The sequence below is a fragment of the Cnephaeus nilssonii genome (genome assembly GCF_951640355.1).
Source record: "Cnephaeus nilssonii genome assembly, chromosome: 18".
Lineage (NCBI taxonomy): Eukaryota > Metazoa > Chordata > Mammalia > Chiroptera > Vespertilionidae > Cnephaeus > Cnephaeus nilssonii.
The window spans coordinates 26,781,777-26,795,187 of NC_137089.1; the positions used below are offsets into that span (position 1 = coordinate 26,781,777).

Genomic DNA, 13,411 nt, shown 5'->3' on the forward strand with positions numbered 1-13,411 from the left:
AACACTGTATCCACTTAGCCAAACTGGCTAGGGTGTGAGAGATAACTTTGATTGCTCACTAGAGTAGCAGTGGAGAACAAATTGGAATATATTTTGGTAGTAAGCCAGAAAAAAACTGTGATGGATTGGATATGGAGGGGAGAGAGAAGAGGCTTCAGGGTAATTTCTATTTCTGTCTGAACAACAGAGTGAGTGGTGTTCTCACGAATGGGATGGGGAAAATTGGTGGGAAGTTGGGTAAGGACAGCTTTAGGGAGAAAAATAAAGAATGCTAAGTTTGCTCTATGGATTGTGCAAGTGGATATATCAAGTGGATTAGAGAAATCTGGAAGTCAATTTGGAGGTCGTATAAAAGGGATTTTAACACTAGTGGATGAGATCACTTGGTGAGACCATACAGAGAAAAGGGCTTAAGACCATTCCATGAGTGTCTTTCATGTTTATAGATCAGGAGAAAGAAAGAAGATGAGTAAAAGGACAGTTTCCTCACAAAGGAACTTGAGTTTCTTCTCTATCCATTTTTGATGGTATACCGATTTTTACTTTTCATTGTAAAGGATGAGGAAATGAACACCCCTATTTCTCTTCACTTTTAATCCTTCTACCTCTGAACCTTATGTTATTTGCAATAGACAATTATTTTTCTTTCTGAATTCATTTTCTCAGACCTACTCTAATTTGGACTCACCCTTTTTACCTGAACAACTGTTACCCTAGTATTTGTTTTTATCACATTTCTAGATTAAGCCTGTATTTTCTTGGCTCTCATGTCTTACTGAGAAGTCTGATGACAGTTCAATTTTTGTTCCTTAATAGGTGTTCTTTTTCTTTTCTTTTTTTTTGGTTTCAAACATTTAGAATTTTCTGTTTTGCTTAATGTTCTGAAATTACATGAGGCCATTATGGAGTGAGATGTTTTCATCTTAAGACTTTGTCTGTTTTTTTGGCTGTGGGAAATACTCTTGTTATTTCTTAGAGAATATTCTCCCATTTTTTTCTTTCTTATCTCTTTGAAATATCTGTTTTAACAGTTAGGCATCATGGATTCATTTGTCATTCTAATTTGATTTTCTCTCAATAATCCATACCTTTATCTTTTTTTCTACTCTATGTTCTAGGACAGTGGTCGGCAAACTGCGGCTTGTGAGCCACATGCGGCTCTTTGGCCCCTTGAGTGTGGCTCTTCCACAAAATACCACGGCCTGGGCGAGTCTGTTTTGAAGAAGTGGCGTTAGAAGAAGTTTAAGTTTAAAAAATTTGGCTCTCAAAAGAAATTTCAATCGTTGTACTGTTGATATTTGGCTCTGTTGACTAATGAGTTTGCCGACCACTGTTCTAGGATATTTCCTTTACCTTTGCTTTCATTGTTTTCTGTTAAATTTTTATGTAGTCATATTTTAAATTCCTAGTAATTCTTGTTTGTTCACTACCCCATTTTTTCCTTAGCAACTTGTTCTTCTTGATTGATAATGAGGACTGAGAAAATACTATAAGGATATTAAAGTCTTTTAACTTGTTTTATCTGTTTGTTGAATGATCTCATTATTCTTTGGATCTGATTTTTTTGGTTTCATTGGTGTTTTTCTTTTATGTGTAGTTTTTCTCCAGTGTCTGGTGGTTTGTTTTTGTTCACAGATAAGAATTTAGTACTTGGGTGCTCTGCATAGATAGTTGGGTTGTACTTTCCCTATATTTGTGTAGTCTTGTTCCCATCCTCTTGTCACTTGGTTTAATATTTGGGAGACTGGAGATGCAGGATGGAAATTGCCTGACAAGCTTCACTTGGTCTTTACCCTACACTGAGGGGGATTTATTCTGGGGATGTTACTACTGACACTGGGGCAGGCACCTAGTTCTGGATCTTCAGAGAGCAGTTTCTTTATCTTTAATTTGGAGGTAAAAAGTATAGGGTGAGGTATGGTGTGGGAGGGTGGTACTTAAACAACTCTTGTAGTAGGATTCTTAAAATATGTCATCTGATTTTTGCCCACTGCCACATTGTGAACCCACGTTTAGAATCGCTGTGGCTTTGTAGGATAGGACGAAGAAGACAGATTCTACTTGTTTTCTAGTTTTTTCTCTAGTTCTCCTTGAGGCTCTTTCTCTAGTTTCTAAATTTTTTAAATTCATTGAACTCTTTGGTCCACCATTTTTTTTCTTCCTTTTCCTAACCCTATTATGACTTTTAGTGTCCTGTACTTCAACATCTTGATTTCACTTTGTGGAGTGGAGAGATTAATGTATGTTTAATCCACCATCTTGGACTAGAAGTTTATTTGTCATTCAAGGTCTAGATCAAATATCACCTTTCTCTTAAGCTTTTTATTAGATGCTGCAACTCATTGTTATCTTTCTTTTTTAAGCATCTCAGGACTTTTATTCGTGAGACTTATTTTATTATACCTTTTCTACTTCAATATACATCTATATGTTTATCTCCTTTCACTCCTCACCTCCTTTCTCCTGCTTCAAGTCAATATATGCACTAAATCATGAGCCGTGATTATGAGTCTATAAATTATCATCAGTGAACTCTTTTTACTACCTCACAATGAGATTTACAAAGTAAAATGCTCAATAAATACTTGTGGGTACTTCAAAATATGGGAGATACCATTAAATTCTTGGTTGTGGACAAAAGTTATGTTGCCTATTTCCAGAATTTGTTTTGTGTTAAAACAGGTTAAACTGGAGAACAAAGGACCAATACGTGGTGATATTCAGAAGTCATAAGAACCTGGTTTTAGACAAACTCAGTCACCTGTTTGTGACTTTGTGGCTTCATTTTTTTTTTTATAATATATATTTTTATTGATTTCAGAGAGAAAGGGAGAGGAAGAGAGAGAGAGAAATATCAATGATGAGAGAGAATCATTGATCGGCTGCCTCCTGCAAGCCCCCTACTGGGGATCAAGCCCACAACCCAGGCATGTGCCCTTGACCAGAATTGAACCTGAGACCCTTCAGTCCACAGGCCTATGCTCTATCCACTGAGCCAAACCAGCTAGGGCCTGTGACTTCCTCTTTAAGATGGGATGACAACATGAGTTCTCCTTCAAAGTTGTGAAAATTTAATGAGATAATGTATGAAAAAAATACTTTGCAAGCTTGAAAACACTGAACAAGATAAAGTGCTGTCAATGTTTTGGTGTTTGTTTCTTTGTTTTTTTTTAATCCAAGACATATTTGGTAACGTAATTTATCACAAACGGGCTTTTAAATTGCTTTGATATCCTTGTGTCCAGGACTCTATATAAATGCAAATTATACATTTCCCCATTCCATCCAGCCTGTAAAATGATTGAGGTTAATTTTCATTAGGAACCCTTTGTGAGTTACTATTAGAGAATAGCTTTATAGAAATTAAATTAAACTCATAATGCAGTTTTTGCCCTCCTGGAATATAAAGTTCATAGAACATAGTTGAGAATTTTCTTGTCTGACTGTTTTTATTAGATTTATATTTTCAATTTAAAAATAAAGGGAATGGGCAGGGGAAAGGGGCACCGTTGGTACATTATTGATCGTTAACGTATAGAAATGTCAGTCCTAACCCATAATGTCATCATTTTTATCATAATTATCAGTAAAAATGCTTGATTTGAGTATGAAAATAACCAGGAAAGAGTTGAATTGATATAAAGTCAGGAAATAGTTTTCTGTGCCAGTATTGTAAGGTTTTATGTATGCTTTGGTGACAGGCCATAGCATAATCTGTGACTCAGTGCTTGATATAACCTTTAAAATGCTCTGAAACTAAAGTGTTTTTCTCTTTCCATTTTCTAAAACTTTTTAAGAGCTTTTCGGGTTTATAGAGTGATGGAGTAGAAATAGTACCCAATTTAGAGTCAGTCTACTTCTGACTGTCATTTCAAATAGCTGTGTCGCACTGGCTCTGTAATGCAAACTATGTGCATTCGTGTCTTCATCTGAAAAATAGGAATATGATTTTTTTTAGGCTTGGTGTGCTGATTTTCACTTTACAAAGTACTTATTTTCAGGTGCTAACTTGATTTTGAAGTAAGACCTATCCTATCTTTTTTAAGAAAATTTGTGAGGATTAAGACTATATTGTATGTAAAATAGTTTGAAAAGTATACAGTTCTGCGTATATGTCAGGTATAATAGTGATTCAGTGCTTAATCATAGTGGCATAATCGTGGCTAGAAGGGACCTTGGAGAGATTTCTGATTACTGCCTCATTTCATGGTTGTGCTTCAAGTAATCTTTCAAGTTCATAGAAAATTGGAACATTCTGTCTCTACCTTTAAAATTTACAATATTGTAGGGTTTCAGAATATACAAGAGAGTTTTGATTTAAATTTTATGAATTTGATAACTTCATGCTACTAAATAGTCATGCCATCATCTATATATATAAAAGCCTAAGCTTCCTAACAACTGGATGCTATGATGCACACTGACCACCAGGGGGCAGATGCTTAACGCAGTAGCTTCCCCCTGGTGGTCAGTGCACTCCCATAGCCAAACTTCCATGGCCCCTCCCCCCAGTGGCCAACCTCCCATAGTGCCTATCGGCCCGTTCGCCGGCCCACCCATTCACGATTTCATGCACTGGACCTTTAGTTTATAAGAATATAATTTAGTTAAGTAGTAGCCTTGTTGACATGGTAACTGCAAGTTATGGTAACTGTCATCTACTAGTACAGCTTTTTAAAAATACACTTCGATATTAAATGATTTACAAAGATTTTACTTTATTTTCTTCCTAAATGTGTAGTTCTTCAATTTTCTTTGTGTATTTTTCCGGTTTCTGCTCATGTCATCTTTTCCTGATTATGAGGAATTCTAATCCACTTTTAATAAATCTACATAACATTATTTTCCTAGAGCTGGTTCATTTCCTCGCTCATCTGAACAGTTGCTGGGCCACAAGGAGGGTGCACGGGATTCGACCACGTTATTGGATGCTAAAGAATTGCTGAAATTCTTTACCTCAGATGGATTACCAGTTGGAGATCTTCAACCTTTACAGATTCAAAAGGGGTAAGTTATAAATTATAATTTCCAATTAATTTTTTAAAAAATCATTGAAAAAACACACGGCATCTCATTTCCCCGTTTACTGGTGTCCTGTGCCACTTAGGCAAACGTCTCAATTTGATCTCAACGTTTATCAGTTGGCCATAATCCTCACATTTTACCAAATGTCCTAGTGTTTTGTGGTATTGAATATAAGGGAAACAAATAATAAAAGCAACCTCAGCATATTCCCTATGAAAGTTAGTAGTTTCTACTTTGTATACAAAGGATGGTTCTTTTTAAGAAAAAATTATAATTTGGCTTGCAAATACATATTTTTAATTCTCGTTTCTGTATTACTATCTAGTTTTGATTTTGCTGCTACGTACTTGTCATGACATTGTCAGTCATGCCTAATAGTAACAAAAAACAGTTTTTCAACTGAAAAAAAAGGAAAATGTAATAAAAATTCTTTTGAAACCATAACATTAGTAAGTAAGAATTCATTGTCTCCATGGATAATTTATAACTAATTTGACTTCCAAGATAATTTCTACTAAGTTACTAGTTAATAAAAACTGGATGTTGCTGTAGTTGACTAATTGCAGCTAAAATCATGACATCAAATACTTGTGAGATTTGAATAATTGGTTCACAACCCCAATTTCTTTTTGTTAATTCATTATTTTGAAAACCCTTTCCAAGAACACTAAACATTATAGATAATTTCAGTCACTTTTACAAAGGTTATTTTGACAAATACTGATTTTAAAGGTAAATTTTGGAAAGGCTCTATTTGAAAGTAGTTATATTTCAGAAATAATAATAGAGCTTTTTGCCTTCATGTGCATGTTCACTACAGAGAGAGGGAGTGACTTTGGAAACTTGAGCATCTTGACTCTGGGTCTTAATGACTTAATGATCTTAATGACAAAAATTGTGTAATTTTATTTTATTTTGTAATATGCTTTTATTGATTTCAGAGAGAAAGGGAGAGGGATAGAGAGATAGAAACATCAATGATGAGAAAGAATCACTCATTGGCTGCCTCCTGCACGCCCCCTCCTGGGGATTGAGTCTGCAACCCGGGCATATGCCCTTGGCCGGAATCGAACCTGGGACCCTTCAGTTGGCATGCTGATGCTCTATCCACTGAGCCAAACCGGCTAGGGTAAAATTGTGTAATTTTAGAGTAATTTTCTTTTTCTCCTACCTTTGAGAGATTGATACCCTTTTTTGTGGGAATCTAGAAAGTCAAAAAGTATATACACATTTTCTTCTATTTAGTTTTAGATTAGTATCTTTCTAAATCATGAAGCATGAACTGGCAGAATCAGATGGGTCTGCCCAAACTGAATTATGTAGGTCTTTACTCTTGTGGCCACAGGTCTTTCTGAATGCAGTGTGGTAGGGGAGATATATTTAATTATTTCTGTAGTTTACAAGTAATTAGGGAAGTTTGATATAGTTCCTTGGTATTAGTAAAGAACTGCATTATTATCAAATATGTTTTCTATTAAAGGCAAGTTTTCATGGCAGTGAATCAAGAACTTGTGGACTCTTATTAAATGCTTACCTTATGCAAGGAGCCATTCAAAATGCTATAGTAAATTAAAGTTCAGGCATAACTCCTATGAATATCCCAAAGAAATGTTAAATATTGACAAAATACATATTTATTAAAATGTTTCTTTTAGAAAGAAGATGTGAGTAAAATTAAGCAAAAATAGATAAAGTTGCTGAGAGTGCTTGAAATAAGAAATGGATACAACATAGTAAAGGAAAAAAGTGAAATAAATGGCAGGTGCCTAAAGAGTTTTGTCTTACAAAATGTTTGCTTTTATAGTCACTCGTCAAAATACTAGGGTCATTGCAATTTATTAGTGTTACTTTTCGTGACCACTTTAAGTAGATGCATTAGAATATAAATTCTGGTTTTTAGAATTTATTAAGGAGCATATGTCTTACATTTTAACGTAATAATTACGAATGCTTATCATAGTACCCTAGACGATTTTCAGTGACCAATGGGCGGTGCCACATTTACTAATTACTAATGCCACAGAGGGGAATGTATGACAAATTACTGATGCCACAGAGGGGAATATGTGATAGGAGATTTATTGTTTGTATTCTACTATCTTCTTGCCTTTCTATATACCATTTCCAAATCTGAATTCAAGCCCCTGGCATTTCATTGTTATGTAAAGACCACTGATGCATAATTCTCCCTTTCCCACTCCACCCATCTGAGCTTCAGGAACATGATCAGGTATCTTAGACCAGTGCCTCCAACTTAGGCAGAGGAGGCAGCCACCCATTAGAGTAACCCAGTGATGGGCAACCTTTTGATCTCGGTGTGTCAAACTTCGCCAAAAAACTGAGCATAACTTGGGTAGTGTGTCACTTTGAGGAAAAAACTAACTCCAAGACTCTAGTCGCAAATGTTTCATCCTCAGGAGCAGCAAATGTTTCATCCTCGGCATGCGGCCGCGTGTCATCAGAAATGGCTACACGTGTCAGTGCTGGTTCGCCATCACTGGACTAACCAGAAGAGCTTAGCCTAATTACAGTGACCTTCCTCCCAAGATTTTGATGTACCCTAGGTATGGGAAGGTTTAAGCCTGGATACTTTATGTAAGCTCACCATCTGATTAGGTGTTGTTTTTTTAATTTTCACCCGAGGATGTTTTTCCATTCCTTTTTCAGGGAGAGTGGAAGAGAGAGGGAAAGAGAGAGAGAAACACCAGTGTGAGCGAAACACATCTATTGGTTGCCTCCTGCACAAACCCCGACCAGGACCTGGGCCTGGGAGGAGCCTGCAACCAAGGTACTTGCCCTTGACTGGAATCGAACCTAGGACCTTTCAGTCTGCAGGCCAACGTTCTGTCCGCTGAGCCAAACCAGCTAGGGCTCACCATATGATTTGTTTTAACATACCTGCTGATTATGTTAAAGAACATAAAATCAGTCTCTAATAATCGGTAATATTTAAAAGCTTGCTGACTCTTAAAGTCCATGTCAAGATGACTTCATTCCTGGGTAAAGAAAAATCTAGGTCCCATGTGTTATAGTAGGAAGTGAATACAACCTTTGTTACCAGAGATTTAAGTTGACTTTAATTATTCCTCTGCAAAAACAGAATTTAAATGCATAGACATTAGTCCACTACATCAAGAGAAAAAAAATCCCAGAATAATGCTTCCTCTTGAATTTCCACTACAGATCATTTTCCATTCCTGATTTATCCATGTCTCAGAATAGTTTTGTGAAATAATGACCTTAGAATTTCAGAAACTTGAGGCACAGAAAACGTAAGAGACAAAATCCACAGGCCTATCCCTGCTTCATTTTCTTACTACCCTTTCTAATATCTTCATTTTTACTCTATGTAAGATTCACTTGAAATGAGGGAAGTCAGATTTCTTTATTTAGACATTTTCTAGCGTTTTCTTTGCCACTGAATAAACTTCAAATACAAATTTAAAAATTTTTATTTCAGGGAAAAGACTTTTGTTCTGACCCCAGAACTCAGTCCTCGGAAACTTCAAGTTTTACCTTTTGAAAAAGCCTCAGTGTGTCATTATCATGGAATTGAGTAAGTTTTTTATTTACCCTTAAGTCTTCTGCATGTTGTTGATGTAGCTTATCTTATTTGAGTTTTAAGAGTAAATATAATAAAATGATATAAATTGAGATATAGAGCCAAAGAGAAAATACGTCAAAAAACAAAGTAGTACATACACAAATAATTTGTCTTCTATTGTAAAAAACAAGGTTATTGGATAATTAATCAGTTTTATAGCATTTAAACATCCTACTATTAGTTACTGGATATTTTAATCAGAATTATTTTGGTGCCTGTATTATGAATGTATTTACACTATTTCTGGTCACATTAATATTCCCTGGTCACTAATTACACTGTAATTGCTCAGACACTATTAGATGAAATGTATTCCCATTTGTAACATGTTCATATTGTGTGCATTTTTGTAGAATCTTAATTGACCAGTTTGAATAAAATTTCAAAGGATTCTCTTGCTTAAAGGTATTAGCAGTTTCCAAGGGCATGTGCACACCTACCATTTCACAAGGACAAGATGGTGATAATTAATATGTTTTACGATAAATTTTCAAGACTACAGGTTCATTTTGGAAAATATTTCACATTCTTAAAGCAAAACATTATTTTACACTGATTTTTCATAAATTGAAATAGAAAAGGACTTAATTTTGCCTTAATCTTTAAGAAGCAACTTTTAAGTTTATCAGTGAACAGCAGAAATATACTCTTTTGATTGGCTTGCAAACTTGAAACATATGATGTAAGTACAGTGTTGAAATACAGATAGATAATGGCCCAGTCAGTGGATGGAACAAATTAACACCAGGAACGATTTGAGAGAATTTCAAAGAGGAAGTCTGATCTCAGTTTGAAAGAATGATTAGGAGTTTACCTGGCAAAAGGAATATCTGGGGGATGAATGAAGTACAGAGGTACAAATTCTAGGAAGAGGAAATTGCAATTTCGGGGTTTTTTTCTTTGTTTTTTTATTTTTATTGATTTCAGAGAGGAAGGGAGAGGTTGAGAGAGATAGAAACATCAGTGAGGAGAGAGAATCACTGATTGGCTGCCTCCTGCATGCCCCACACTGGGGATCGAGCCTGCAACCCAGGCATGTGCCCTTATCGGGAATCGAGAAAAGTGACCCCTGATCCATAGGTTGACACTCAACCATTGAACTATGCCAGCAGGGCACAGTTTCATTTTTTAGTAAAAGTAGTAAGTATGTTGTATAATAATGAGGCCATATCATGAAGTCATTGAAGACCATTGTTGGCATGGAAGAGAAAATGATCTTTATTTTTGGGGCAGTAGAAAACTTTTATTTTTAAAGCATGAAATTAGATGCTTAGGTTTGTTTCATTGAAAGAAATCTCATTGTCCTTTCATAAACTGTCCTTTGAAGTATTTTAAGTAAGAGACGTTGAAAGACTAAAATACTATCAAGACAAGGAAAACAGGAAGGAAAATACAAACTTAAGAGCCATGTAAAGAACTTGAGAAACCAATTAGATGTTGGGGTGAGAAAGAAGGAGATAAGAATTTTTTTAGTGTTCTAGCTCAAGCACATTGGGTAGATAGTAGTATAAGCTGAGAAAATACAGATGGTCACCACCCAACAAGTCATTCTAAGAATGTTTTGGTTCCTTGATACATTTAAAGATTTATTTTATTGAAGGAATATTTATGTTTGACACTAGAGGCAAAATCTTCAGTTACTTTATTTTTGAGCATCAAAATGAAACTCCCATTAAAGTCGGGAGCAAGAAAAGATATCTGCAGCCACCACTTTAAAAAATAATAATTTTTCTGTATGTTCTAGCCAGTGAATTAAAATGAAGAAAACTAAAGAGTTTGAAAGAGTTATATGTATTGAAAAGGAGATCAAAAGTTTTGTTTATTTGTTGTTTTGTTGAAAAGAGATTTATTTGAAAGACTACTAGAAGTAGTGGAAGAATTTGAAAAATATATAAAATGCATTGTTTTTCTCTAACCAGCTATTTCCAGTTTACACACAGTGAAAAAGAACCCCTTCAACATAGCAAGTCAAACATAAATATCAGAAGTGATCTTAGCAAGAAATGTAGAATAGAAAATTTTTCAAGTGTTGATAACATCTGTTTGCTTAATTTAGCTTAATGAAAAAATTAATGATGTACACTGAAAGTTATGCAAAGGTATTCACAGCGTTATTTAAAATAAGAGATATTAGAAATATGTCTAACTTTAGGGGCTTGGTTAAGTAAAATGTAAAACATCCATAAAATAAAATTCCGTGTCACCACCAGAATTGCTAAAATTGAAAAGACTGGTAGATGTTGGCAATCTATGGCACAATCAGCACTCTTGCACATTGATGGTGGGAGTATAAAATGATATATCTACTTCAGAAGAGGATCTGGCAGGTTCTTATCAAACTTGAATACTGAGATCCTGTGTCTCAGAAATTCCATTATGAGGTATTTGCCTAAGAGAACTGTAAGTGTAACTTTGCAAAAAGACTTGTACAAGAACGTACATAGCAGTGTTATTCATAATATCCCCTTCTGGAAACATCCTAGGTGTACAATAGGAGTAGGGATTAATAAACTAGTATATGTACTCAGAGTCATACTACTCAGAATTACAAGGAACAACATAATTGAACATGCAACAAGAAATTAAGACATTAAACTTCTGTCTGAGTGTGGAAAAGACATTGGATTTGAGGACTTTAGAATGAGCAATAGGAACTACAACATCCAATAATATATTGTTTCTGAAAGAAGTCCTGTATAAAATGCTAATTTAAATTAAATAATTCAGAATTGTAAATTGTTAACAAAAGGCAACTCAGAGATAACTACTAAATCATGAAAAGATAAATGGCATTTGTTCAGGCTTTTCATTTCTGATATTTGGGGAAAGAATTTCTTATTTGAGAGGTTATGTTTTTCCTCTAACATCAAAAAGTTAGGTATGTTTTCCAAATAAACTTGGATTTAGCTAAACCTTTTATTTAAAGTATTCATGTTTTTAGCTGGTATCCTTTTGTGCAAAGATTACAGATTGGACTTTTGTTTGAACTAAATTTACCTTAGTCCTATTTAAGTGGGAGCTTCTTTAGAATCCCCTAGACTGTTTTTATTTTATTTCTTAAAAATATGTTTTTATTGATTTCAGAGAGAGGAAGGGAGAGGAGAGAGTGATGGAAAGAGGAATCAGATTGTGCTTCAGATTTTTAATCTCTTGCCATGTCATCTACAGGCGAGAAAAAACTTGTGAAGGAAGTCAGCCATTCGCTCAACCTTCTAACGGTTATTAGGAAGTGAAATAACTTTTTAAGTAAATGTTTTGTTTTCTAATTGCTGTCATGAGGGCTTTGGTTTTCACGATCTTTCTCTTGTTTAGATATTGCTTGGATGATCGAAAATCTTTAGAAAGAGATGGGGGATTTTCTGAACTTCAGTCTCGTCTTATTCGTTATGAAACTCAAACTACTTGCACCAGAGAGAGTTTTCCGGTACCCACGGTGCTGAGCCCTCTCCCATCCCCTGCGGTTCTGTCCGAGCCTGGAAGTGTCCCTGACGGAGAAGCTTTACAGAGTGAGCTCCGGACTGAAGCATCCCGGTTGAAAAGGAGATCTAGAGACCTGAACTGCCTGGATCCCAAAAGAAGGTGCTCTTACGTACACACAAATAGTATCTGGACAGAAAGTATGTTAGCCCTTAGGTGATTTTTCCCCCCCTAGTAATCTTTCATATTTTTCAGTTGTTTTCTGCATAGATTTTAGATTCTTTCATACCAGGAATTTTGTTTGTATTGTGAGCAGTTGATGATTTGCTTATAAGTTATAAGAACAAATGACTTGGAAAAAATACACTTTTGCTTGCTTTATATGCTAATATACAATCCATTAACACAATGGATTGTAAAGTTTTCCAGCCACGGAACGCTGGAGATCTTTATGTAATAGATGAAGCAGCTGTGCTGCTCTGTGGAAGAGGGTGTTTGGGGATGCTCTTCATTCCCTCTCCCTCACAGCTCCTGTTTACATTGGCTTCTTAAAGGGGGGTTCCAGGAAATACCATTTTAAAATCACCTGTTTCTGGCCCTGGCAAGGTAGCTCAGTTGGTTAGAATGGTGTACTGATATACCAAGGTTTCGGGTTTGAGCCCTGGATCAGGTCACATAGAAGAATCAACTAATGAATGCATAAATAAGTAAAATAGCAAATGGATGTTTCCATCTCCCTCTCTCAAATAAATAAATACCTCTTGATTTATATAAAGAAAGATTTAAAGCCTACATAATATAATAATGCATTATGTGAAACTTTTCTGCATACTTTTTTTGCTAACTGAATAAAATGTTCAAATACTTGAACTTATTTATCTTCAGAATCTTTGTCAACTTTAGGTCTTTGGCATCTAAAGAAAGTCTTAAATTATTGTTTTTAAAACTTTCAAAAAGTATGAAATATGTAAAAGTGAAATGTTCAAATCTTTTTTTGAACAACTATAATATTAGAACACTATTTCTCTGATATGAAATAACTAAATTCTTTTCATGAGGACTTTACAAATTCATGGTCCTTTTTATACCTGACAAAGCTAAAAAGCAAATTCATTTAGGATACCATATTTTGTGACAGTGTTCTATCTCTGACACATTCCAGAAACAAAGTATATTGTGGCCTAATGGATAGCAGAATTGAAGACTCTGAGACCCTGCCTTGTAAAAGGAAATTTAAGCATTCAGAAAGGTTAAAGCAAGAGTCAGCTTTATTTGTATTTGTTTTAACTTTTATTTTGCACAGGTAGTTGCATAGGTACACAGAAACCAAACCATAGGTTATGGTTTCTTTGGCAAAATTATTTA

General features: G+C 35.0%; 1 protein-coding gene across 5 annotated transcripts in view; it reads left to right on the top strand.

The window, feature by feature from the left end:
* MTBP (MDM2 binding protein) overlaps positions 1–13,411 on the top strand; it is a 97,056-nt gene that overhangs the window by 35,027 nt on the left and 48,618 nt on the right. For all 5 annotated transcript variants that reach the window (XM_079796354.1, XM_079796353.1, XM_079796351.1 and 2 more), the window contains exons 16-18: positions 4,852–5,007; positions 8,486–8,581; positions 11,942–12,208. In XM_079796354.1, the coding sequence (XP_079652480.1) occupies positions 4,852–5,007; positions 8,486–8,581; positions 11,942–12,208 (519 nt within the window). The remainder of the gene's footprint in view (positions 1–4,851; positions 5,008–8,485; positions 8,582–11,941; positions 12,209–13,411) is intronic.